This window comes from Myotis lucifugus, unplaced genomic scaffold (genome assembly GCF_000147115.1).
Source record: "Myotis lucifugus unplaced genomic scaffold, Myoluc2.0 scaffold_107, whole genome shotgun sequence".
Taxonomy (NCBI): Eukaryota; Metazoa; Chordata; class Mammalia; order Chiroptera; family Vespertilionidae; genus Myotis; species Myotis lucifugus.
Genome location: NW_005871155.1, coordinates 440,358 through 464,829, shown reverse-complemented (window position 1 = coordinate 464,829; position 24,472 = coordinate 440,358). Strand labels below are relative to the sequence as shown.

General features: G+C 39.5%; 1 protein-coding gene across 3 annotated transcripts in view; it reads left to right on the top strand.

The window, feature by feature from the left end:
- The window catches only part of HIVEP1 (human immunodeficiency virus type I enhancer binding protein 1), a 171,317-nt gene extending 147,903 nt beyond the window's left edge, over nucleotides 1-23,414 (top strand). For all 3 annotated transcript variants that reach the window (XM_023757387.1, XM_014459335.2, XM_006092941.3), the window contains 2 exons: nucleotides 19,421-19,929; nucleotides 21,712-23,414. In XM_023757387.1, the coding sequence (XP_023613155.1) occupies nucleotides 19,421-19,929; nucleotides 21,712-22,887 (1,685 nt within the window). In that variant the 3' untranslated portion in view covers nucleotides 22,888-23,414. The remainder of the gene's footprint in view (nucleotides 1-19,420; nucleotides 19,930-21,711) is intronic.
- Nucleotides 23,415-24,472: the final 1,058 nt, after the last annotated feature.

The following is a 24,472-nucleotide window of genomic DNA, read 5'->3' as shown; positions in this document are numbered from 1 at the left end:
AAAATGCGTAGAGGGGAGATTTGGGGGGTCCTCCTTCTTTCCCCTTTTACTCTGTATAAGCCCCGGCGGGTCGGGGGGTTGGAAAGTTCCCCCTCACAACAGGCAGAGCTGGGGAGTTTAGGGCTGTGAGGTGCCGCCACTGTCACACTCAGGGCAGGGCCGATGGAGAGGTTATGGCTCGGCGCCGCACCCTGTCACACAGAGCCGCAGGGTGATCAGGGGGTTGGGGAGCTCCCCTCTGTCACACAGCCGCAGGGTGATCAGGGGATTGGGGAGCTCCCCCCCTATCAGGCACAGAGCAGGGATGATCATGGGGTTGGGGCGCCTTCCCCTGTCACGAACAGAGCAGGGCGGATAGGGAGGTTGTGGCCCCGCCCCCTGTCACACACAGAGCCGCAGGGCGATCAGGGGGTTTGGGCGCTGCCCCCTGTCACGCTGATCCCGGTGCCGGGAGCCTCACTGCTCCGCTGATCCGGTGCCGGGAGGCATATTACCCTTTAACTATATAGAATAGAGGCCTGGTGCACGGGTGGGGGCCGGCTGGTTTGCCCTGAAGGGTGTCCTGGATCAGGGTGGGGGTCCCCACTGGGGTGCCTGGCCAGTCTGGGTGAGGGGCTGAGGGCCGTTTTCAGGCTGGCGGGTGACTGGAGCTCCCAACCGCTCCTTTTTTCTTTTCTTTTTTTTTTCTATTCTGAGCCAGCTTTAGCTCTGAGGCCTCGCTGCTGAAAACATTGATACAATGTTGCGGTCAGGCTGGCTGAAGCCCGTCAACCGGTTTCTGGGGTTTTTGTTTAGCTTCTATATTTGCAACATAGTTGCTTAGAGTTGCAGCTGAGAGGCCGGCAAGTTAGGTGGGGAACGTTGGAGTCCGCAGTCACTGGAGCAAGCAAACCTCCCTGTTCGCTTCAGTGCATGGCTGCCGGCCGCCATCTTGGCTGACACTTAATTTGCATAAGGATATGCTGATTAGCCAATGGGAAGGGTAGCGATCGTACGCTAATTAGCATGTTTCTCTTTTATTAGTGTAGATAGATGAACTCATGTCTGTAGAGTCCTCTAACAGAGACATACTTATATCCCAAATTTGCATAGGAGCATTAAGTATGTTTTCTATTAAGTATCATTTACTGTTTAGATGGGCTGTCTGATGGACTTGTATGTCTGTCCATTCATGTTTGTATTTCTCTCATTCCAGAAACACTTAATGCAAGTCTTTGATTATAATGCAAATTTACAGCCTAATTCCCTCTTCACATTAGAGCTTCTGATAAAACTAGGTGGTTTTACATGTTTCTCTCTCAGTTTATTTTTTTTAATTACTCTATTTATTGCCAGTGTATTCAAAGTTATTTCACGGGTTTTATTGAATAGTAGAGTAGATTATAGCATATGGGTGGATTTTGCCAAATGCTATGAAATAATAGAGACCTAGTAATAGTTTATTAATATGCCAACAAAATATATTCTTCTACTTTTGCTTTATTATAGGCTTGGGATGTAGGGATAGATGTAATACACATTTGTTGTTTTAAACAAATATTCTTGTTTTCCTTTTATTCTTTTTTGTGCTTTAAAAAATATTTTAAGTTATTTTAAATACAGAAAGATTACAAAGAGTTTTATTACATGCATTCATGTCCTCACACCAGAGTGGACAGGGCGAAAGTAGGTTTACACTTGTGAGTACGTGAAACACAGTTTATTCTTGTATTATTATTTATTAATTATTGTGTTATTTTCTATATGAACAACTATAAACCTACTTTGCCCCACCCTGTAAATATTTTCTCACATTTTTTTCAAATCTTTTTCATAAATAATGTATGTTTGTAAAAACAAGCTAAGTAAGGCATTATACATTATATGTAGTTTTCCTTACCCATCAATTCCAGGCACTCTTCCCCTCAGAGGCAAACACTAACTGCATTTAAGGGTTTTCTTTCAATTCCTTTAATGTACATATACATGTATGTATATATACATATATGTGCATATATATATGTGTGTATGTATATATGTGTGTGTATATATATATATATGGTTTTGTTTGTAAATTTGCATAAACAGTCTCAGCTTGTATGTAGACACCTAAAAATTAATTTTGCTTTATAATTGTAAACTGTTCTCCAGAGGAAACTTCATTTCTGCACATCCTAAACTATATATTGTAAGAATTTTAAATTTTAACCAATTTGATGAATGATAGTTTGCTATCTTTGTGTTTTCTTGATTATTATCCTAAGGTTGGGTCTTACTCTTTAAAAAGTTTCATTCCAATAAATTATGATATTCAGAGATGGGATTTTGCTTAGCAATTCTTCAAATGTTCATGTGGGTAGAGGGGAAAGCCTGAAGGTTGTACTATTTTCTAGTCTAACACTAGCTATTCCTTCTCAGTCTCCAAGGCTGACTTCTCATCTCCCCAGCCTCTAAATGTACTGCCCCCTGGCTGTGGTCTCCAGTCTCCTTTCTGTCTATACTCAATCTCTAAGTCAGCGGTTCTCAACGTGTGGGTCGCGACCTTTTTGGGGGTCGAACGACCCTTTCACAGGGGTCACCTAAGACCATCGGAAAACACATATATAATTACATATTGTTTTTGTGATTAATCACTATGCTTTAATTATGTTCAAGTTGTAACAATGAAAATACATCCTGCATATCAGATATTTACATTATGATTCATAACAGTAGCAAAATTACAGTTATGAAGTAGCAATGAAAATAATTTTATGGTTGGGGGTCACCACAACATGAGGAACTGTATTAAAGGGTCGCAGCATTAGGAAAGTTGAGAACCACTGCTCTAAGTAATCTCACCCAGTCTTCTGACTTTAAATACCACCTATATGCTGATGATTCCCATATTTACTCCAAATTTACATATCCATCTGCTTACACATCATCTCCACTTGAAAGTCTAATAGGCATTTCAAGTTTGACATGACCACTTCTGATTTCCTCTTACCTCTAAGAAGCATGCTTTCCCTACAGACCTCTCCCATCCTTCCAGTTGCTAGACCAAAAATCTTGATGCCCTCATTTTGCTTCTAATCCACCAGGTTACCTTTCTGCTCTTCCTTCAAAATGTATTCAGAATTCAACCACTTTTAACTACCTTTGCCACTCAACCCTGGTCAAAACTACTATCACCTCTACTAAATTGCTCATAGTAGCCCCTGTGGTTCAACCTTTGCCCCTTTAGAGATTGTTTTCAATACAGCAACCAAAGTGATTTGTAAAAAACTACCTCATTACTTTGCTTAAAACCCTCCAGCAGTTCCCGGTCTCCATCAGAGCAATGATCTACTGTACCCTCTGAGCTCTCACCCACTCACCCTTCCTCACTACCATCTCTGGAATTCTTCTCTCACTCCTGCCTCCCTTGCTCACCGAACTGCAACCACACTGATCTTGTTCTTTACTGAACACACCCAGCAGGCCCCTGTCTCCCTTTTGTACTTGTTGCCTGTCTTTGGAATGTCCTCTACTGGATATTGCAAGACGTACCCATTATCTCCTTCAGATGTCTCCTACCAGCGAGGCCTTCCTGAACCTATTAAAAAAAAAAAAGCACCTCAGTCTCTTACAGCCAGCATTACTTATGCTCCCTGTCCTGCTTTATTTTTTCTTAGAGCACTGAGTGCTACCAGAGGGGAGGACAGGGATGTCATTGTGTTTACTGCTCTGTCTCCAGCACCTTAGGATTGTGCCTAGCAAGTAGTGAGAACAGTAAATAGTTATTGATTAAATGGATGACTGGGAACAAATGACCTACAGTCTGTCAGGAAATAATTCAAGATTACTTTTAGAATTTGATATATTAGTTATCCATTAACTTCCTTTACTAAAATCAAATGGTAGCTATAATACAATACTTAATGCCTTCACTTACAAATAGTGTTTACATGATAGGGCCAAAGTCAATATAGGTATTGTTAAAGTTGTGCAGGCAGTTGTTTGGTAATTTCTTATTTTTGGTCATTGGCTTAGAAGACTAAAAGATAATTTAAGTTATCTGACCATTCCGTTTTTGCATCCTCAGTAATGATCTCTCCAGATTGATAAAATTTGTTCCTCTTTTTTTTTTCAGTAGTTCCAGAGAAGAAAAGTTCATTCCCTTCAGATTCCTTCCTTTATCTATTTAGCACCCCAGCACTGCTTAATAGGTGTGGCCCTGCCCCAAGAGCTCCTCGCCCTGGCCGTGAGGTTGGAGCTTGCTCTGACTTGGCAGGGTTCACCTCCCAAGCCTGGGATCAGAGAGGGAGCCGTGACAGCCTAGTTGGTTGCAGAAGGGTGACTAAGTGTGTCCCAGAGGAAAGGGAAGGAAGTTATTTATTCATACATTGTTTTATTTCAAAAGGTATCAATGAGGGGGTAGGATAAAGAAGGCAGGCATTCTGGACTTGTTTGAGCAAATGTCCAGAGGTTGAACAAGAATAGGACATTAAAAGTGTAAATGGCACAGGATGAGAAAGTTGGACAGGGCACACCCTGGGACAGTGGTTGGTGAATAGGTCATCCTATGCATGGGAAGCAATCATTCTAGGTTTCAACTATACTCACATCTCCCTAGATATAACCAGTCTCTGCTGCGGCAGTTTATATCAATTTCTTGATGTTTGGACACTTGAAAACCATTATCTCTTAGGTATGATTTTTCTAGTATTTGTATTCTTGTAAACATTCAGTGATATATAGTGTTCCTTTTTTTTTTTTTAAGAAAGCCTGAGTTTTTCGTGTATATTATTTAAAGCCATTTCCTTTTAGGCCCATATGTTTCTGATTTTTAACCCAGATTATTTTCTCAAATGTTTTTTGAAACAAAGAAATAAATGATACTCTGTGACCCTGGAATTTTCATTGCTATGATTTTTACATTTTTTCCCTCCCACTTCTGTTTTATTTTGTGGTGGGAATTTAGACAATAATGACTAAAAGAAGCATGATTTCATTAAGTTATATTCACCACCAATAAAAATAAATAATACCGTAGAGAAAAAAATCTTTGTCTGGAAGGGTGTTTTTATAAACAAAGTCCATTCCTCACTCTCCCCTAAATGCAGTTTACAAATTTGGATGGAAAGTCTGGTGTGTCTTTTCCCTCGTGACATTAGTTTGTATATATGAGTATAAATGTATGATGACTAATTCAGAATCCTCACTCTTCATTTATTAAATTAGGGAGCATTATTCCCCCTGGAATTAATTTCTGTTCTGGCCCGGCATCACTGTGGTATATAGACTTTTCACAGACTATCATGAAAGATAAGGACTTGATTTGTTTCTACTTCAGTATTTCCATATGTCTTAAAACATTGCCCTTATCAACTCCATAAAGACATTAAAGGATTAGCAGCATGTTATGAAGTGTTCAATTTTATTATCAATTTCATTTTCCAAGAAAAAATACACATTTTTTTTATAAGTAGCTATAGTAGTGGATGAAGTAGCTGGCTTTTCAAAAATTAGAAGGGAGAAAATATTTTTAAGTTTACAGTTTTAAGTTTATAGTTTTAAGTTTATAATTTTAAGTTTTGAAATATGTGTCTGCTAGGAGGACAAAGCTCTGGAGTTCGGAGACTGGTCATTTTCAGGTGACCTTGTACGCTGGTTCTCCTCCCTGCGTGCTCCTTGCCCGTGGGAGTTTCTGCCTCCCTGCTCACCAGGCACACTCACCACCCACAGTCAGGCGCATGGCAGCGTCTCCTCTGAGACTTCAGCTGCAACATGGGATTCTCTTCCATACTGAAGTTCCTCCCTGACAACATATTCTTCATTTTCTTAGCCCAGTAAGCGAAAATAAGTGATAAAATTGCATTGGGCAATGTAGAATCTTTTGACACATAACTTGCTGTTATGGTGAACAGTTTTCTCAAATGCTTTTGTGGCAACCTGGAGTCATGATATCATTTTTCATATTTTGTGTTAGATTACACAAACCTGACCTTCAGCCCTCCTCACAGTACACTCCTGGACATCACACTAAGATTCCATTTGGTGCATGTTTACAGTAAAAATTCAGGGACATGCTAAGGGGCCGCAGCAGTTATCACAGTTTACTTTCCAACCTGCATCCCAAAAGGTAGTGATTAGCAGCTTTTTGGATGCCTTTGTTATGCCTCCACAACTGCACTTAATTTCACAAGGGACGTGGTCTAGCCACCTGAGAAGTGAGAGTCTAAAATAATTAAGAAAAACTATGGACAGAATATCTTTTATCACCCAGTTATTTTTAGACAGTTGAAATTTCTCCTTTAATTATGCTAGTAGATTACAGATGCCAATTAAATAATACAAAATCATTAAAGAAAAATAAGTAGCCAAATTCAGGAGCCACGTGTCTTTTAGGAAACCAGTACTGTAAAACACCAAGTCTTGAATTACATGAAACCTTGTGATATTGTCTTCACTGGACACTGAATAAAATTCCTAGGTAGCCCTGACCGGTTTGGCTCAGTGGATAGAGCCTCGGCCTACGGACTGAAGGGTCCTGGGTTCGATTCCGGTCAAGGGCATGTACCTTGATTGCAGGCACATCCCCAGTGGGGTGTGTGCAGGAGGCGGCTGATCGATGTTTCTCTCTCATCGATGTTTCTAACTCTATCCCTCTCTCTTCCTCTCTGTAAAAAAAAAAAAAAAAATCAATAAAATATATTTTTAAAAAATTCCTAGGTAGCTTTGCTAGCCACACTTCACATTCCACATTTAAAATGAGGTGGTAGTTTCAGCAGCAGTGGAGTCCTGCAGCGCCTTCTGAAGAACTGGTGGATTTGACACATTTGTGTGACAGTCACACATCCAGTCAACTAACAGATCTACAAGAACTTGCTACATGTATTTAAATTTTGATTATCTCAGACATCTGGGGAATGGGGTAAATCTTTTCAAAGAAATCAAAAAAACACCACCAGTATGGTGTTATCTGGGAGACAGGATTCTTAATCTAGTCCTGCCAGACTTCGCAGAACAGCACCCAGAAACCTAAGGGGTAGTGTTTTTAGGCTTTAGGATAAATTTGGGGGCTTGGTCATTTAAGTGATATTTTTTGTAGCACACACATAATCATCACCAAGAAATTTCATCTGTGAGCTTTCAGTCATTCAACAAAATTCATTAAATGCTCACCAAAGGCCAGAGAGTATTGCTACACAGGATCCCATCATAATGTTTATTTTGTAAACATCATTACCATTTGGTAATGTCTTGGTCAGCTTATGACTTTGTGAGCAAAGTCTTAAGTCTTTTTATTCTGCGTTTGTATTTAGTTATGACTTTATATCTGCCTTGTTTTATTTTCACCAAAGGTTTACTCCAGATTTATTTCTGTTTAACTTCAATACTTCTTTTCCTGGCATTGTCTTCAGTCTTTCCCTTTTTTAAGGATCCTAAACTCATTCTCCACTGTACCAACCACACAATACCCAGGATGTCATTCATCAGCATAATGTGCAAGTTCCCTGGTGATAAAGAGTGCTTATTAGAGGTCAATGTGCAGGTGGTGTGATGAAGGGCCAGAAGACTCAGAAGACCCTTGGTCTTTTTACTGCTTCATTACCCTTGGCAACAGCGGGCTGTATGGCTATCTACTTTTTCCTTTAGCAGATGAGTTCCTGTTCTTAAATTTAGAGATATTAGGAAATGTTTATTTTGAATTTAGTGGAAGGAATTAGAAATTTTTCTAAGCCAGACATTAAAGTCTGTACATTTTGGCATTTAAAAGAAGTTTCCATTTAGTTTAAAATTGGCAACTCAAGCTGTAATTATAGTATGTGCTTATGAAATCCTTCCAGCCCAGCTGCACATGCCCTGTATTCTTGCCATGAAAAATTATATAGCCTGGGGAATTTTTTCCTGTGTTCTTGGGGAAATTAGGAAAACTTTTTCCTTTTCACTTTTTGTGTCAAAAATCATACTGCCAGCTATTTACTTTTCATGCCTTGATCCAGAGAATGTTTTTGTCAACAGAATGCTGACTTCAATATGAGGAATGTTAATAATGTGCCTTCAACTGTCAAATTGAGGAAGCCATTCAATACGGCAGAATAACTAGAGACATCATTCTTGATAACGTGTGTAAAATGATGATCTTAGATCACAGGATTTAAAGCCTTCATCACACTGGCCCTTAAAAATAATTTAAGTGATGTTTATAAAACATCTAAATAAAAGCTGTAGAGTGTATTTTTATGTAGAATGGGTTTTTATGGAAAACTATTATTCCTTTTTAAGAAAAATTTTCAGGCATAATATGAAACAAGAATAGATAGGGCTTAGGAGTTATAGTTAAAATAAAGTATTATATCATTAATGAGTGGCACATATGTGATAGTCTTATGGTTTACTTCCTAAAGTGAAAAATATTAAACTCTGGCCCATTGTTCTTAATGATGTTTTCATCTTTAAAAACAAAAACAAAAAAAATATTACTGTAGCAGTTACATGCTTGTAAAAAGTTGTTTTCCTCAGGTTGCTTTTGTTTTGTCTGGATTTCAAAGTAATATTTCTAGACAGATGAGAAAAACAAAAACAAGCAAACTACAACAAAGAATGCCGGGGCTGGGGCTGGGGCTGGAGGGAGGGGCTGTGGCTGGGGCTGGGGGCTGGAATAGGGGCTGGGGCTAAGGCTGGGGCTGGGGGTAGGGGGCTGGAATAGGGGCTGGAATAGGGGCTGGGGCTGGGGCTGGGGCTGGAGGCGGTATTGAGGACCCTGTGCAGCCTGTCCTGAAAGGCTTCCTGTGCTGCCTCTGGATCAGACTCTTCCAGCAGGTGTCACTGTCCGGCAGTGCTGGGAGGGCAAGGTGCAGTTCATCCAACTGACCTTCAAAAGATACTTTTGAAATACATCTGTAGGAAGATGTTTGACATAAATTTATCAAAACATTTGCTTTTTAAACAGTATTGCTGCTTTGCATACGTCTTTTTCCTCATGAATTCACACAAAAAATAAAGGAATTAAACTTATGTAAAATTGTACTGCATTTTGGAAGAATTTATTGATAATGAGGGGGAATGTATTTGGAGGCTATAAATTAAATAGAACTTTAAAGGGCCATGTATTTATGAATGTGTTAAGCAAGTATGTGGGTTCCTTCTGTCCCCGAGTGCCTGGGGGATGCATGGGCTAAACCAGCTTATCCTCTTGCAGTTTTACAGTCTGTTGTATAAGCCAAGAAAGAACAGTTGTAATATAATGCTGAAGTCAGCATATCTAATTGGATTAATGATGGGATTCATAAATGTATAAAAACCTGGTTTTAAATTCTGGCTTCCATGTCTTCTAGTCCTATATAAATTCCTTCGCTTCCTTGTGTAAGTTTGATTTCAGCTCCGTCACAGGGTGGTTGTAAGGTTTAATCATGAAATAGAGTATAGATGTTGGCAGACTTTCACTGTAGAGGACCTAATTGCAACTATTTTAGTTTAGGCTTTTGGGGCCATACAATCTCTGTTGTAACCATAAAACTCTGTGGTTGTGGTGCAAAACCTGCCATAGACTACATGTAAACTAAGGAGCCTGGCTGTTCCAGTAAAACTATCTACAAGAACAGTCAGAGAGCCACACGCATCCAGAGGCTGCATTTCATATATTCTGCTATTCATAATCAAATGATTATATGAAGCTTTTAATGTCTGTACCTAACTCATGCATATTTATAAGCTAGCTTATTGACTATACTTTTATTTATTTATTTACTTTTTATTTTTTTATTGTTTAAAGTATTACAAATAGTAGTACATATGTCTCTTTTTTACCCATTGACCTCCCCCGCCCCCCCCAACCCCCCAGCACATGCCCTCACCACCCCAGTGTCTGTGTTCATTGGTTAGGCTTATATGCATGCATACAAGTCCTTTGGTTGATTTCTTACCCCTCCCCAACACTCCCCTGCCTTCCCGCTGAAATTTGACAGTCTGTTCGATGCTTCTTTATCTCTATATCTATTTTTGTTCTTCAGTTTATGATGTTCTTTATATTCCACAAATGAGTGAGATCATGTGATATTTATCTTTCTCTGACTGGCTTATTTCGCTTAGCATAATGCTCTCCAGTCTATTCATGCTGTTGCAAGTGGTAAGAATTCCTTCTTTATTACAGCAGCATAGTATTCCATTGTGTAGCTGTACCACAGTTTTTTTAATCCACTCATCTGCTGATGGGCACTTAGGCTGTTTCCAAATCTTAGCTATGGTGAATTGTGCTGCTATGAACATAGGAGTGCATATATCCTTTCTGATTGGTGTTTCTGTTTTCTTGGGATATATTCCTAGAAGTGGTATTACTGGGTCAAATGGGAGTTCCATTTTTAATTTTTTGAGGAAACGCCTTAGTGTTTTCCATGACTGCACCAGTCTGCATTCCCACCAGCAGTGCACAAGGGTTCCTTTTTCTCCACATCCTCACCAGCACTTGTCATTTGTTGATTTGTTGATGATAGCCATTCTGACAGGTGTGAGATGGTACCACATTGTTGTTTTGATTTGCATCTCTCAGATGATTAGTGACTTTGAGCATGTTTTCATATGTCTCTTGGCTTTCTGTATGTCCTCTTTTGAAAAGTGTCTATTTAGGTCCTTTGCCCATTTTTTGATTGGATTGTTTATCTTCCTTTTGTTAAGTTGTATGCATTTCCCTGTAAATGTTGGAGATTAAAGCCTTATTGGAGATAACATTGGCAAATATGTCCCCTGCAGTGGGCTTTCTTGTTGCGTTGTTGATGGTTTCTTATACTGTGCAGAAGCTTTTTATTTTGATGTAGTCCCATTTGTTTATTTTCTCCTTAGTTTCCATTGCCCTAGGAGCTGTATTGGTGAATATACTGCTTTGGCATATGTCTGAGATTTTGCTGCCTGTGGATTCTTCCAAGATTTTTATAGTTTCCCATCTTACGTTTAAGTCCTTTATCCATTTTGAGTTTATTTTTGTGTATGGTGTAAGTTGGTGGTCTAGTTTCATTTTTTTGCATGAATCTGTCCAATTTTCCCAACACCATTTATTGAAGAGACTGTCTTGACTCCATTGTATGTTCTTGCCTCCTTTGTCAAATATTAATTGAGCACAATGGCTTGTGTCAATTTCTGGGTGATCTGTTCTGTTCCACTGGTCTATATGTCTGTTCTTGTGCCAGTACCAGGCAATTTTGAGAACAGTGGCTTTGTAGTATAGCTTGATATCTGATATTGTGATCCCTCCAACTTTATTCTTCTTTATCAAGATTGCTGCAGCTATTCGTGGTCTTCTTATATTCCAGATTAATTTTTGGAGAGATTGTTCTAGGTCTTTGAAGTATGCCGTTGGTATTTTAATGGGGATTGAATTGAATTTATAGATTGCTTTGGGTAGTATGGACATTTTGATGATGTTGATTCTACCAATCCATGAACATGGTATATTCTTCCATTTGTTTATGTCTTCCTCTATCTCTTTTTTCAATGTCCTGTAATTTTCTGAGTACAGGTCCTTTACCTCCTTTATTCCTAGGTATCTTAATTTTTTTGTTGCAATGGTAAATGTGATTGCTTTTTTAGTTTCTCTTTCTGTGAGTACATTATTGGTGTATACAAAAGCCATAGACTTCTGGGTATTAATTTTGTATCCTGCTACATTGCCGAATTCATTTATTAAGCCTAGTAGTTTTTTGATGGAGTCTTTAGGGTTTTCTATGTACAATATCATGTCATCTGCGAATAAGGACAATTTTACTTCTTCCTTTCCAATTTGGATGCCTTTTATTTCTTCTTCTTGTCTTATCACCATGGCTCATACTTCCAGTACTATGTCAAACAGGAGTGGTGAGAGTGGGCATCCCTGTCTTGTTCCTGTTCTTAGGGCAGTGGTTGGCAAACTGCGGCTTGGCAAACCGCGGCTCACGAGCCATGTGCAGCTCTTTGGCCCCTTGAGTGTGGCTCTTCCACAAAATACCGGCTCTTCCACAAAATACCGACTTCTGCGCATGGGCCACGAAGTTTCAATCGCACTGTACATGCACGCCCGCACGTGGTATTTTGTGGAAGAGCCACACTCAAGGGGCCAAAGAGCCACATGTGGCTCTCGAGCTGCAGTTTGCCGACCACGGTCTTAGGGGAAATGGTTTTAGTTTTTGCCCATTGAGTATGATGTTGGCTGTAGGTTTGTCATATAAGGCTTTTATTATGTTGAGGTATGATCCTTCTATTCCCACCTTGCTGAGAGTTTTTATCAAGAAAGGGTGTTGGATATTGTCAAATGCTTTTTCCGCATCAATTGATATTATTGTATGGTTTTTATCTCTCAATTTGTTTATGTGGTGTATCACGTTTATTGATTTGTGGATATTGTACCATCCTTGCATCCCTGGAATAAATCCCACTTGGTCATGGTGTATGATCTTTCTAATGTATTGCTGGATTCAATTTGCTAGAATTTTGTTGAGAATTTTGGCATCTATGTTCATGAGAGATATTGGCCTATAATTCTCTTTCTTTGTATTGTTTTTATCTGGTTTTAGGATTAGGGTAATGCTGGCTTCATAGAAAGAGCTTGAAAGTATGCCTTCCTCTTGAATTTTTCAGAGTAGTCTGAGGAAGATAGGTTTTATTTCTTCTTTGAATGTTTGATAAAACTCCGCTGTGAAGCCCTCTGGTCCAGGGATTTTGTTTGTTGGAAGTTTTTTTTATTACTGCTTCAATTTCCTCCGTAGATATTGGCCTATTCAGATCTTTTATTCCTCCTGGTTGAGTTTTGGAAGGTCGTATTTTTCTAGGAACATGTCCATTTCTTCTAGGTTGACCAGTTTGTTGGAATAGAGTTGCTCATAGTATTTTTTTAAAGATTCTTCATATTTCTGTGGGGTCTGTTGTTATTTTGCCTCTTTTGTTTCTGATTTTGTTTAATTGGGTCCTCTCTGTTTGCTTCTTGGTGAGCCTGGCTAGAGGTTCATCAATCTTGTTTATCCTTTCAAAGAACTAGCTCTTGGTTTCATTGATCTTTTGTATTTTTTGTCTCTATGTCATTTATTTCCACTCTGATTATTATTATTTCCTTTCTTCTGCTCACTCTTGGATTTTCTTGTTGCTCTCTTTCTAATTCTTTAAGTTCCATAGTTAGATGGTTTATTACCAGTTTTTCGAGGTAGGCCTGTAATGCTGTGAACTTCCCTCTCAGGACTGCTTTCACTGTGTCCCATAGATTTTGGATTGTTGTGTTTCATTGTCATTTGTTTCCAGGATGTTTGTTTTTTTTTTCTTCTTTGATCCCTTTGGTAACCCACTCATTGTTTAATAGCATGCTATTCAGCCTCCAAGTGTTTGAATTTTTGTGATTGTTTTTATTGTAGTTTATTTCTAATATTATGCCATTGTGATCTGAGAAGATGCTTGATGTGATTTCAATCTTCGTGAATTCGGAGAGACTTTGCCTGTGCACTCTTATGGGGTCTATCTTTGAACATGTCCCATGTGCTCTTGAGAAGAATGTATATTTTGTAGCTTTGGTGTGGAATGTTCTGAAGAGGTCAATTAAGTCCATGTGATCTAGTGAGTCATTTAGGATTGCTGTTTCTTTGCTGATTTTTTTGTCTAGAGGATTTATCTAGTGATGTCAATGGGGTATAAATTCTTCTACTATATCAGTCTCTCCCCTGATATCTTCCTGAAGTTTTTTATGTATTTGGGTGCTCCTGGATTGGGTGCATATATGTTTACCAGAGTTATATCCTCTTGTTGTATCGACCCCTTTAGAATTGTGAAGTGGCCTTCCTTGTCTCTTGTTAGGGTCTTCACTTCCATTTTGTCAGATACCTGAAAGATATTTTTCCATTCCTTCACTTTCAGTCTGTGTGAGTCCCTTGTTCTGAGGTGGGTCTCTTGTAGACAGCATATATATTGGTCATGTTTTCTTATCCATTCAGCCACTCGATGTCTTTTGATTGGGGCATTTATTCCATTTACATTTAATGTTATTATTGATAGGTACTTGTTTATAGCCATTTCTATTTTTTATTCCCGTGTTCCTTCTTCCCTTTCTATTTCTTCTTTTTACAACATTCACTTTAGCATTTCTTGCATTGCTGGCTTGGTAGTGATAAACTCTTTTAGCCTTTTTTTGTCTGCAAAGCACCTGATTTCCCCTTCAATTTTGATTGATAGTCTTTCTGGATAGAGTATTATTGGACTCAGTCCTTTGCTTTGCATCACTTTGTATACTTCATTCCATTCCCTTCTGGCCTGATTTGTTTCTGTTGAGAAATCATTTGATAATCTGATGGGAGATCCTTTGTAGGTAACTCTCTGTCTCTCCCTTGCAGCCTTTAAGATTCTCTCTTTGTCATTAGCATTTCCTATTGTAATCACGACATGTCTTGGTGTGGTTCTTTTTGGGTTCATCTTGCTTGGGACTCTCTGTACTTGTGTGACTTTTTCTTCCCCATATCAGGGAAGTTTTCTGTCTTTATTTCTTCAAATAGGTTCTCTAATCCTTGCTGCTCTTCTTGTCCTCTGGCACCCTTATTATACATGTTACTTCATTTCATGTTGTCCCAAAGTTCCCATAGGGTCTCCTCCTGCTTTTAATTTTTCTTTCCGTTTGTTGTTCAGATGGGGCTTGTCCCTCTACCTTATCTTCTAACTCACTAATTCAGTCCTCCGCTTCTTCTAGTCTACTGTTTAAACCTTCCATCGCATTTTTTATTGTAGCTATATCACTTTTGATATCTTCCTGATTTTTGCATAGATTGGTGATTTTCTCATCCAGTTTATGAACTGTATGACTGTTACTCTGAATTCTTTTTCTGACACATTGCATGACTCAGTTTCACTTATTTCCTTTCTTGGAAATTCCTCTTTTCTTTCCTCTGGGGATTGTTTCGTTGTCTCCCAATTTAGTTAATGATTTTCACCAGCCGGTGGTCCGTGACATCTGAAAGGTTGGCAACCGCTGATTTAAAGTGTATCTTTTTCCAAACTTTACTTTTAATCTATTTATATATGTACTAGAGGCCAGGTGCTCAAAAATTCGTGCACGGGAGGGGAATGGTCCCTCAACCCGGCCTGCCCCCTCTCACAGTCTGGGAGCCCTCAGGGGATGTCCTACTGACAACTTAGGCCCGCTCCCTCTGCGGGAGGCCACTGGGCTCATCATGGGAAGGCATCGCCCCCATCACCCCACTGCTGCTGCCATTGCCGGCCACAACAGCTGTGAGGCCTAAGCCCCAGGCCTCGCAGCCTCCAGACCTTGCAGCTGCCTGAGCCCATGGCTGCTGTGAGCCCCAGACCTCCCAGCTGGTCTGAGCCCACAGCTGCCATGAGCCCCGGGCCTCACAGTCACTGTGGCTTTGTCAGAATGGACGTCCGGAAGACATCTGCCCTAATTAGCATATTACCCTTTTATTAGTTTAGATATTTAAAATGGAGTTTTTGTACATAGTATATATCTGGAACTTAACTTTTTTATCAGTCTGGCAAGCTCTCTGTTTTAACACTTGGAGTGCGGGAAACAAGTTAAGTCGGCTCGCGTGAATTGCGCGTACTCCGCGGGAGCCGTCTTAACCCGGTTCATATAGATTTGCGGTGGAGTGCGGGAAACGTGTAAACTCGGGCCGATTGTAACTGCGTATTACCAAATATTTGTTTGTAATCCACCCTTTTGGTGGATGGAACAAAACCAAAAGACAGAGCCATCTTATATTTTGGCGGGAAATTCACCCGCACTCCAAGTGTTAATTCATGTGTTAGACCATTCCTTTTAATGTTCATACAGTTGGATTAGAACTTACCATCTTGACAGCTATTTTTTATTTGTTTTCTTTTTATACCTTAATTGAGCATTTTTATAATTCTATTTTATCTTCTTTATTGACTTGTTATTTGTACCTTTTAAAAATTTTAGTTGTCTACCTTTAAGTAATATTACATTGTTTTACATGTAGTATAAAGACTTTATAACAGTATATTCACAGATTCTTTCCATCTTTTGTGCTAGTGTTGTCTTGTCTTTTACATCTACATGTAATGCTGTAAACATATAATACATTGTTACTGCTTTGCTGTAAACATTCAGTTAGATTAAGAGCAATTTAAATTTATAAAAATTTATTTTACCTTAATTTTTTCTATTTTTGATGCTCTTTATTTTTTAGTGTAGATCCAAGTTTCCATTTGCTACCGTATTCTTTCTGCCTAAAGAAATTTCTTTAACATTGATTATGGTCTACTGGCAGTGAAACCCCTCCTTTTGTTTTTCTAAGAAAATCTGAATTGCTTTCATCTTTGAAAATTATTTTCAATGGGGATAGAATTCTGGGTTTGAGACTTCTTTGTTACTTTGTTTTTCAAATGTAGCATTTCATTCATTCTTTTTTGTAGTTTCCATCTCTCATCTGAAGTTCCCATTTGATATTGTATGTTGTCCACCTTTCCCATTAAAGTTTTTAACATATTAACTAGAATTATTTTAAATTATCTGTCAGTTGTAGCATCTGTCATATTGACTGGTTCTGACTGCTTTTCCTCTTTTAAGTAATGTTTTTTCCTTGCCTTTTGTGTGCCTAGTAATTTTTGTGGAAAGTTTGACATCTTGTACAAGGTGGTACAGACTAATGTAAATAGTATTTTTGCCTGGTAATGGGCATTCCACTCCTTCTGCTAGGCCTAGTGTGGGAATTTTTCTAGTTGGACTGGGTTTGAAAGATTTCTTGTTTGATGTGGCTACCCTTAGTGCACCAGAGGCATCAAATTCCTGTAGAGATACTTCGTGTTTGTATTGGAAGATGGACTACAAGACCAATGCCTATTCAATTCTAATTTTAGGTCTTCTCTTTGTATAGTGCCTCACAGATGGTTGCTCTGTACATTGTTGTTCTGCTGCTTCTCTCCTAGCAGTATTTTGTGGTCACTAGTCACATAAAGCTCTTTAACTTGGCATTAAGGGGTGATGAGGTTATTGTGTGCCATCACTGTGTTGATCTAGCCCAGCCGTGGGCAAACTACGGCCCGCGGGCCGGATCTGGCCCGTTTGAAATGAATAAAACTAAAAAAAAAAAAAAAGACCGTACCCTTTTATGTAATGATGTTTACTTTGAATTTATATTAGTTCACACAAACACTCCATCCATGCTTTTGTTCCGGCCCTCCGGTCCAGTTTAAGAACCCATTGTGGCCCTCGAGTCAAAAAGTTTGCCCACCCCTGATCTAGCCTCAGTCTTATACAGGTACTGTGTTCTTAAATTTCTGGGCTGTGGCCCTCTCGTTCTCCTTCCTATCCACCCTTCAGCTGGTAATCTATTCCTCCTCAAGGAGTAGAGTTGTATCTTCTCTCCTATTCATTTCCCTTCTTCACAACAGTGAGTTTCTGAGGGCAACCATGCGTATTGCCTTTCCCAATACAGGGAAAGGTTTTTCTCCTCTAGTGGAGAGAGAGGGGATGGATTCAGATGGAATTCCTTGCCCTCCTGTATGGCTGCTGCTCCTTTTCTCCTAGCTCTGGACCACAGTGGACACTTGGTGCTCTTTTCTGTGAACACTTCGGTGGGGCTCATGGCATTGAGCTGCAAGAGAGTGTAGCCCCAGAGTATGTACACAATCCTGCCAGCCCACACTTAACTCTGATCAATCTTTCAGCTACTTAGCAGACTTCCATTGCTCAGTATCCTGTTGTGTCTACCCCCGATGAAAGAAGCTTGTGTCTTCAGTCTTCCTACAGACACTGTCTCTGCTTAGAGTTTGAGCTATTTGATTACCTGGGACCTGAGCTTTATGATGAATTTTGGAAAAGTCATAAATTTAAAGTTAGGCCCACTTTTTAAAAAAGAAAAAAGTAATAGTTTTTAAGGTAAAGTAACTCCCTACTTAGACTTTGCAGCAGGTTGGTCTGTAATGAAATCAGCCCCCTCTTGGTTCCCTGTCCTCCCAGTCATCCAGCTTCTTCTGTTTTTATTTTCTACTTTCCCCTTTAAAAGAAAAGGCCTCTCTAAAAATATATCTGATTTGGCACTACTGTGGCAAATTTAAAACAAATTGGGAATGACTCTAATTTTAGAATTTCAAATATCAGACAGTATAGGGGAGGTATTATTGAAGCAGAGATCAGGACATTTACCCAGAAATCACCCATTCCATTTCCAGCATTGGCACCTGCTAGGACTCAATAAATTAGTATTATTTATTTATTACTTTACAACAAAATAGTAGAGCCCTTAAAACAAAAAGCTTATGAAATCACATGTTAAAGGAACCTATATGCATATATTTTATCTTTGATCATTTTAATTATAAAACAACACGTGCTTGGGATAAACACATAAAAGCTGCAGTCTGCTCCACCTTAGAAATTATTACCTGCAAATGTTGGTGCTGAGCCTTTGAAACTTTTCTCAAAGAACTTTGTAATATAGAAAAAAATGGTAAAATAAATTAATATACAGACCATTTGGGGAAGCCAGGAGATATACCGATTGCGTATTTCTTTATTTACATTTTCTTCTTTTTAAAAATGTACATGTAAGTGCACAATGTATCTCAGCTAAGCTGCACATGGTCTGGTATCTTCTCAATTCAGCTCAATGAGGAAGAAATGCCTGTAGGTGTTTTGTATTCTTTTCCTATTTAACTTTTAAAATTTATTTTCTAAGGGAAAGAGCCTCTAACTTTGCAAGATGTTGACTAGATAAAGTTTATGAGCTAATGAAAATTTTGAGACTTTGTTGGACCATCTTGAAAATTCCTCATCGGACACAGTCTCACATGACCTTCTGAAGCTGTTGTGAATGAATTTTAGTTAAGATTCCCCTTCCTGGGAGGGTTGGGTTGAATCATCATAGAACAAAAATGATAGGAAAATTTAGCACCTAAGTAAAAGAAAGTAAAAGGAGACTTAAATATGAGAGAGTATTACTAATCAGAGAACATACAAACATGTCAAAAATACTATTCAAGTATTAAGGAAAATTACTCTGCTTATAAATATGAAATGCCATTTTGTTTTTGTTTAGTTTATTTTTAATTTGTTCAATAAAAGGGAAATGCAAAGAACTATATATAAAAAAGAACTCAGGAAAAAAATTGTATTGAAATCTGTTAAATTTTTTAATTATAGTTCAGTCTTTTCGGGGAGGAGGGGTTATAAATATATTTGAGATCTTTTTTGTGATGTTTTTTATATATGACCCTCTGCCTGTCTGCTTTTTCGAAGCTCATTTCATGTTCTGCATCTGCAACAAAGCCTGCCCTGGCCATGCCACTGTCTATTAGTGCCTCACTTCTCTGATTGACTCATTCATTTTGCCCCATGTCATTCTCCTCTACTAAATTGCAGGCTTTTTGTGGGTAGAGTCCTTGTCTTTTATATTCCTCACAGTATTGCCAAGCTTATGAAAAAAAAATAAAAGATTGCATTTGTCCAGTTGCAAAACATTCTGTAACATACCCTCTTGGTTGTTTTTATTAGACGATAGGCAAAGATTCGGTTACGAGCGGTCTGGGTACGATCTTGAGGAGTCTGATGGTCCAGATGAGGATGATAATGAAAATGAAGATGATGATGAAGACAGCCAGGCAGAATCCGTTCTTTCGGCAGCTCCCTCCGCCACGGCCAGCCCGCAGCATCTTCCATCTAGAAGTAGCCTTCAGGACTCCATGGGTGCTGACGAGGACATCAGGATCACCGATTGCTTTTCTGGGGTCCACATGGACCCAATGGACATTCTGCCCAGAGCATTGCCCACTAAGATGACCGTACTTAGCACAGTGCAGTCAGACCACAGCAGGCAGGCAGAGTCCCCCCTGAGGACCAGGCAGCATGCGAGCGAGGAGGATGGGACACCTACTCCTGCAGACTCTTCTGGGTCACCTGAAGCTGCACCCAGGTCTCCATGTCATCAGATGTCTGTGGACTACCCGGAATCAGACAAAATTCTGAGAAGTTCTGTGGGCGGAAAGGCTATTGCTTTAATACAGGTAAATGGTTTGTTGTTTTCCTTTTGTTTAACCCATTTAATATGGGGAGCCTAATAGCTTAAGAAAATAATGTTCTCAAATTACTCACTTATGGCTAACTCAGTGTGTTTAAGCCTCTTTGTTAATTTGTTTTATTTAAGGGCAAAGGATATTTATTTCCTTCTGATTCTGGTTAGGTGTTTTAGTCAGAGTTCACATAGTGTATTATAAATCTGTGAAAGAACCAAATGGATCTTTTAAAATATACTCATTTATTTTTATTTGCTTTTTTTTTAACATCTTGAAATAAAAACGTGTATGTGCCTGTTGAGAACGTGAATCTTGGACATATTTATCTGTGGCTGTTCTGAGTTGTTTTTCCAATGGCATCGATCTGATGGATTTGCACTAGATTATCCAAACGTTTTATACTTTGTCCCTGTTGGCAAAACAGCTACCAGTTTCTATGGCAAAGTTAATGTGACACAAACAAACGTATCAAGAAGTTCATTTTGCTTGAATGATCAACTTACTGTGGTCGCTTGGGAAAGCTTCCTGCCCAAGAACCAGCGCAGGGCCAGACACAGGCCTCAGGAAAGTCACTCTGGGCGCAGTGATGGTTCCTTGCTTTTAGCCTGGCGGCTGCGCGGGACATCTAATTCTTAGAGGAAGGCATTCTCCTGCCATCGAAAGGTCTCTGTCCTCTAGCGTATACTGACAGTTGCACTAGGATTTATTTCTTCATGTGGTTTACTAGGTAACACTGGAGAAAAAGACTGAAAGCATGCATTTCTGTAGATTACCCTAAATTTGAAATTAAATTATATTAACATTTAAATATTAAATATTTAGAGTAAATTATTATGTAGGTTAATGCAGCTCTGTAGTATAGATATCAAGAAAGCTGATATTGCCCTAACCGGTTTGGCTCAGTGGATAGAGCGTCAGCCTGTGGACTGAAGGGTCCCAGGTTCAATTCGGGTCAAGGGCATGTACCTTGGTTGCGGGCACATCCCCAGTAGGTGTGCAGGAGGCAGCTGATCGATGTTTCTCTCTCATTGATGTTTCTGGCTCTCTATCCCTCTCCCTTCCTCTCTGTAAAAAATCAATAAAATATATTTAAAAAAAAAAAGAAAGCTGATATTTAAGTGATAACTTGGATGGATGAGAGGATAGGCAAGATTCCTCCTCCTAACATTCATACTTTCATATGGGTTACCGGTGCTCTAAGCTTCTCTGTCCCAGAGTCCCTCACAGCCTGCCAGTGCCTGGAAACCTGCTTTTCAGGAGACACTTCATAGACTTGTGAATGGATAAACCACCAATAGAACTTTTTATCAATGGCAACTCTTTATTTTATAAATGAATGATTCTCCAATTAATTCTTACCTGAGTTTATACTTATTGTCAACTAATATCTCAATTTCTCAATGACTCCTCATCTCTAAAATAGGGTGGAGCTGGTGGAGCCAGCAATAAAAACAACAAAAACTGAATATAATTATGGCCACATCACAGGATCAGTTTCAGTATAAAAGAGGCGATACCAAGGAAATGTGAAAAATGCAAAGTACTTTACAAAAATGTGCTGCTGTTATTTGTCCTAGAAAATAAGAGATTAAAAGGGCAATCTTTTTTTTCTCTATTGGAAATTTATGTTTTTAACCAAAATAGAATTTTTAGCAAACTCATAATTTTATAAAATACAAATGTGCATTCCTTCACCTCATTAGGAAGAATAGCATTTTAGCTGAGTGCCTAAGAAAGCGCTGCCCTGAAGAGTTCTTCTCTCTTGTCTTTTAGAACACATCTTCTGTGAGCCTTCCTCCTGCAGCAGAGCTCAGCCTCCAGACGGCCTCGGGGAGTCCTCCAGGGGCCTCACCTCAGCCTGACACTCAAGAACAGAAGCAGCAAATAACTATCCCACCGACTCCAGGCCTGCCTTCTCCCCAGACTCATTTGTTTAGCCACCTTCCTCTGCATTCCCAGCAGCAGTCAAGGACACCTTATAACATGGTTCCAGTCGGGGGAATCCATGTGGTACCTGCTGGCCTCACGTACTCTACCTTTGTACCCATTCAAGCTGGGCCAATGCAACTTACAATTCCTGCTGTCAATGTAATTCGCAGAACTGTGGGCACTCCTGGGGATCCGATCACAGAAGTTTCTGGCACTACAAATCCCGCTGGAGTGGCTGAATTAAGCAGTGTCGTGCCATGTATTCCCATTGGCCAAATCCGTGTGCCAGGCCTTCAGAATCTCAGCACCCCGGGCTTGCAGTCACTTCCGTCACTGAGCATGGAAACCGTCAACATCTTAGGCCTCGCCAATGCCAACATAGCCCCGCAGGCGCACCCACCAGGGCTGGCTCTCAATGCTGTCGGACTGCAGGTTTTGACCGCAAACCCTTCATCCCAGGGCAGTGCCACCCCTCAGGCACACATCCCCGGCCTCCAGATCTTGAACATAGCATTGCCTACTTTAATTCCCTCTGTTAGTCAAGTAACCGTGGATGCACAGGGAGCCCCCGAAACACCAGCTTCCCAAAACAGGGCACGCGAGGTGCACCCCAAGCCAACTTCTATAGCCAGTGGGAACCAGGGCAGCAGGACCGCATCTCCTCAGGGGTCACCTCAAGTCCAGCAGGAAAATGCAAAAAAAGTGCTCGATCCACCTGCCCCTGCAAGAGACCGCACAAGGCTTGATGGCGCTAGTAAAATGGACACAGGGAAGGCAGCCTCGGTCAGTCAAGTGAAGCCCACGCGTGAACTCCCTCCCATTCAGGGCAAACCAGCAGCCACGGCAGAGCCTCTGCTGAAGGCACATCCTGAAGGTTTCCCGGAGCGGTCAGGCCAGCACAGTCTCGCTCCAGACAGGCCGGTGTCCAGGCCCGCGGCCCTGCCCCGCAGGCAGGCCACTGCCCAGTTCAGCGACGTGAGTAGTGACGACGACGAGGACCGGCTTGTGATAGCAACCTAGTGGCTGCTTCTTTGGGGTTTTTGTTTTTTTTATATAACACTTAAAGTTTTTTTTTGAAAGCCCTCCTTCCCCTAAAGCACATTTTTCTGACATAAACTTATAACTAATCTTTGTGCAATCATGAACTTTGACCAATAATTGTTGTTTTGTGTCAGCTCCAGCCATTTTTGTACATGTTGTATAGACAATTGTGCCTTTTAGGAGTTTTATGTTTAGAAACTGTACAGATTGTTGAATATATATATAAAAATATATTATATATATGAAACCAGGTAGTTATTTGTGTTTAGTAAGAAAAACCTGTCAAATAAATCAACAGATTAAATTATATGTTGCACTGTTAAGTATAAATTTTTATGGCTGTGGGGCAGAGTGTCTGTAAAATTAGTATGTAAACTCCATATTTATTGTATTCATATTAGTCTTTGAAATGGGTCTGTCCTTCTTATGTAAGACAGTAACTTTACACTTCAGACAGATTTTCTGTGTTATGAAATGTTTCAGTAAAATATTGTTTACTGACTTTACATTGCTTTGGCTGTTCTTTCTTTATCATCATCTGGTGAGTGACCAGCCATCTGCATTCAGAAAATAGCCCTAGGTTACATTCTTTCCACACTTTCCTCCACCCTATTTGAGAAACAGGGACGTCAGTGGTATTACCACCATGTGAAACTCACCACAATCCAGGCAGCTGAGAGGCCTATTTTCTTATTTCTGATGAGTAATTCTGTAGCTATTCACTTACTAGAAGGTTTGGTATTCAAGAGCACTTAGTATTTATAGCATATAGTCTGAAGTGGGCAAAGTCCCTCAATGTTGATAATTTCTGGTAAATGTAAAATAAGTTACAAAACTTAAATTACTCAGTGACTATCTTTAGACATGATTTCTTCCTGTCTTGGGAGGCTTACCTATCCTTACTCATTCAGAAAAATTGGGCAGGGAACCTACAATTACCACTGCAGTGATTTGCATTATTTACTAAGCATTACAGATGCTATATTTGTCAGAAAATATTTTAATGTTGGAATTTGAATACTTAGCACATCATTAAAACAATGTATTCATATTTTTAAAAGCCTGCTTCAGGAAAATTTCAGGGATATGAAGGTGAAACAAGAGAGCATGGGGACCCAGTGATTCCACTTCTGAATATATATTCAAGGAAATCCAAAATACTAATTTGAAAGAATATATGTATGCACCCCTATATTCATTGCAACATTATTTGCAATAGCAAAGATATGAAAGCAACCAAATGCCCATTAATAGACGAGTGGTTAAAAAAAGTGGTGAGATTATATATATATATATATATATATATATATATATATATATATATATATAATGGAATATTACTTGGCCATAAAAAAGAATGAAATCTTACCATTTGTGACAGCATGCATTGACTGAGATGGTATTATGCTAAGTGAAATAAGACAGGAAGAAAAATACCATATGATTTCACTTATATGTGGAATCTAAAGAGTATAATAAACCAACGAAGTGAACAGACTCGTAGACAGAGAACAGACTGATGGTTGCCAGAGGGGAGGGGACTTGGGGGACTGGGTGAAAAGGA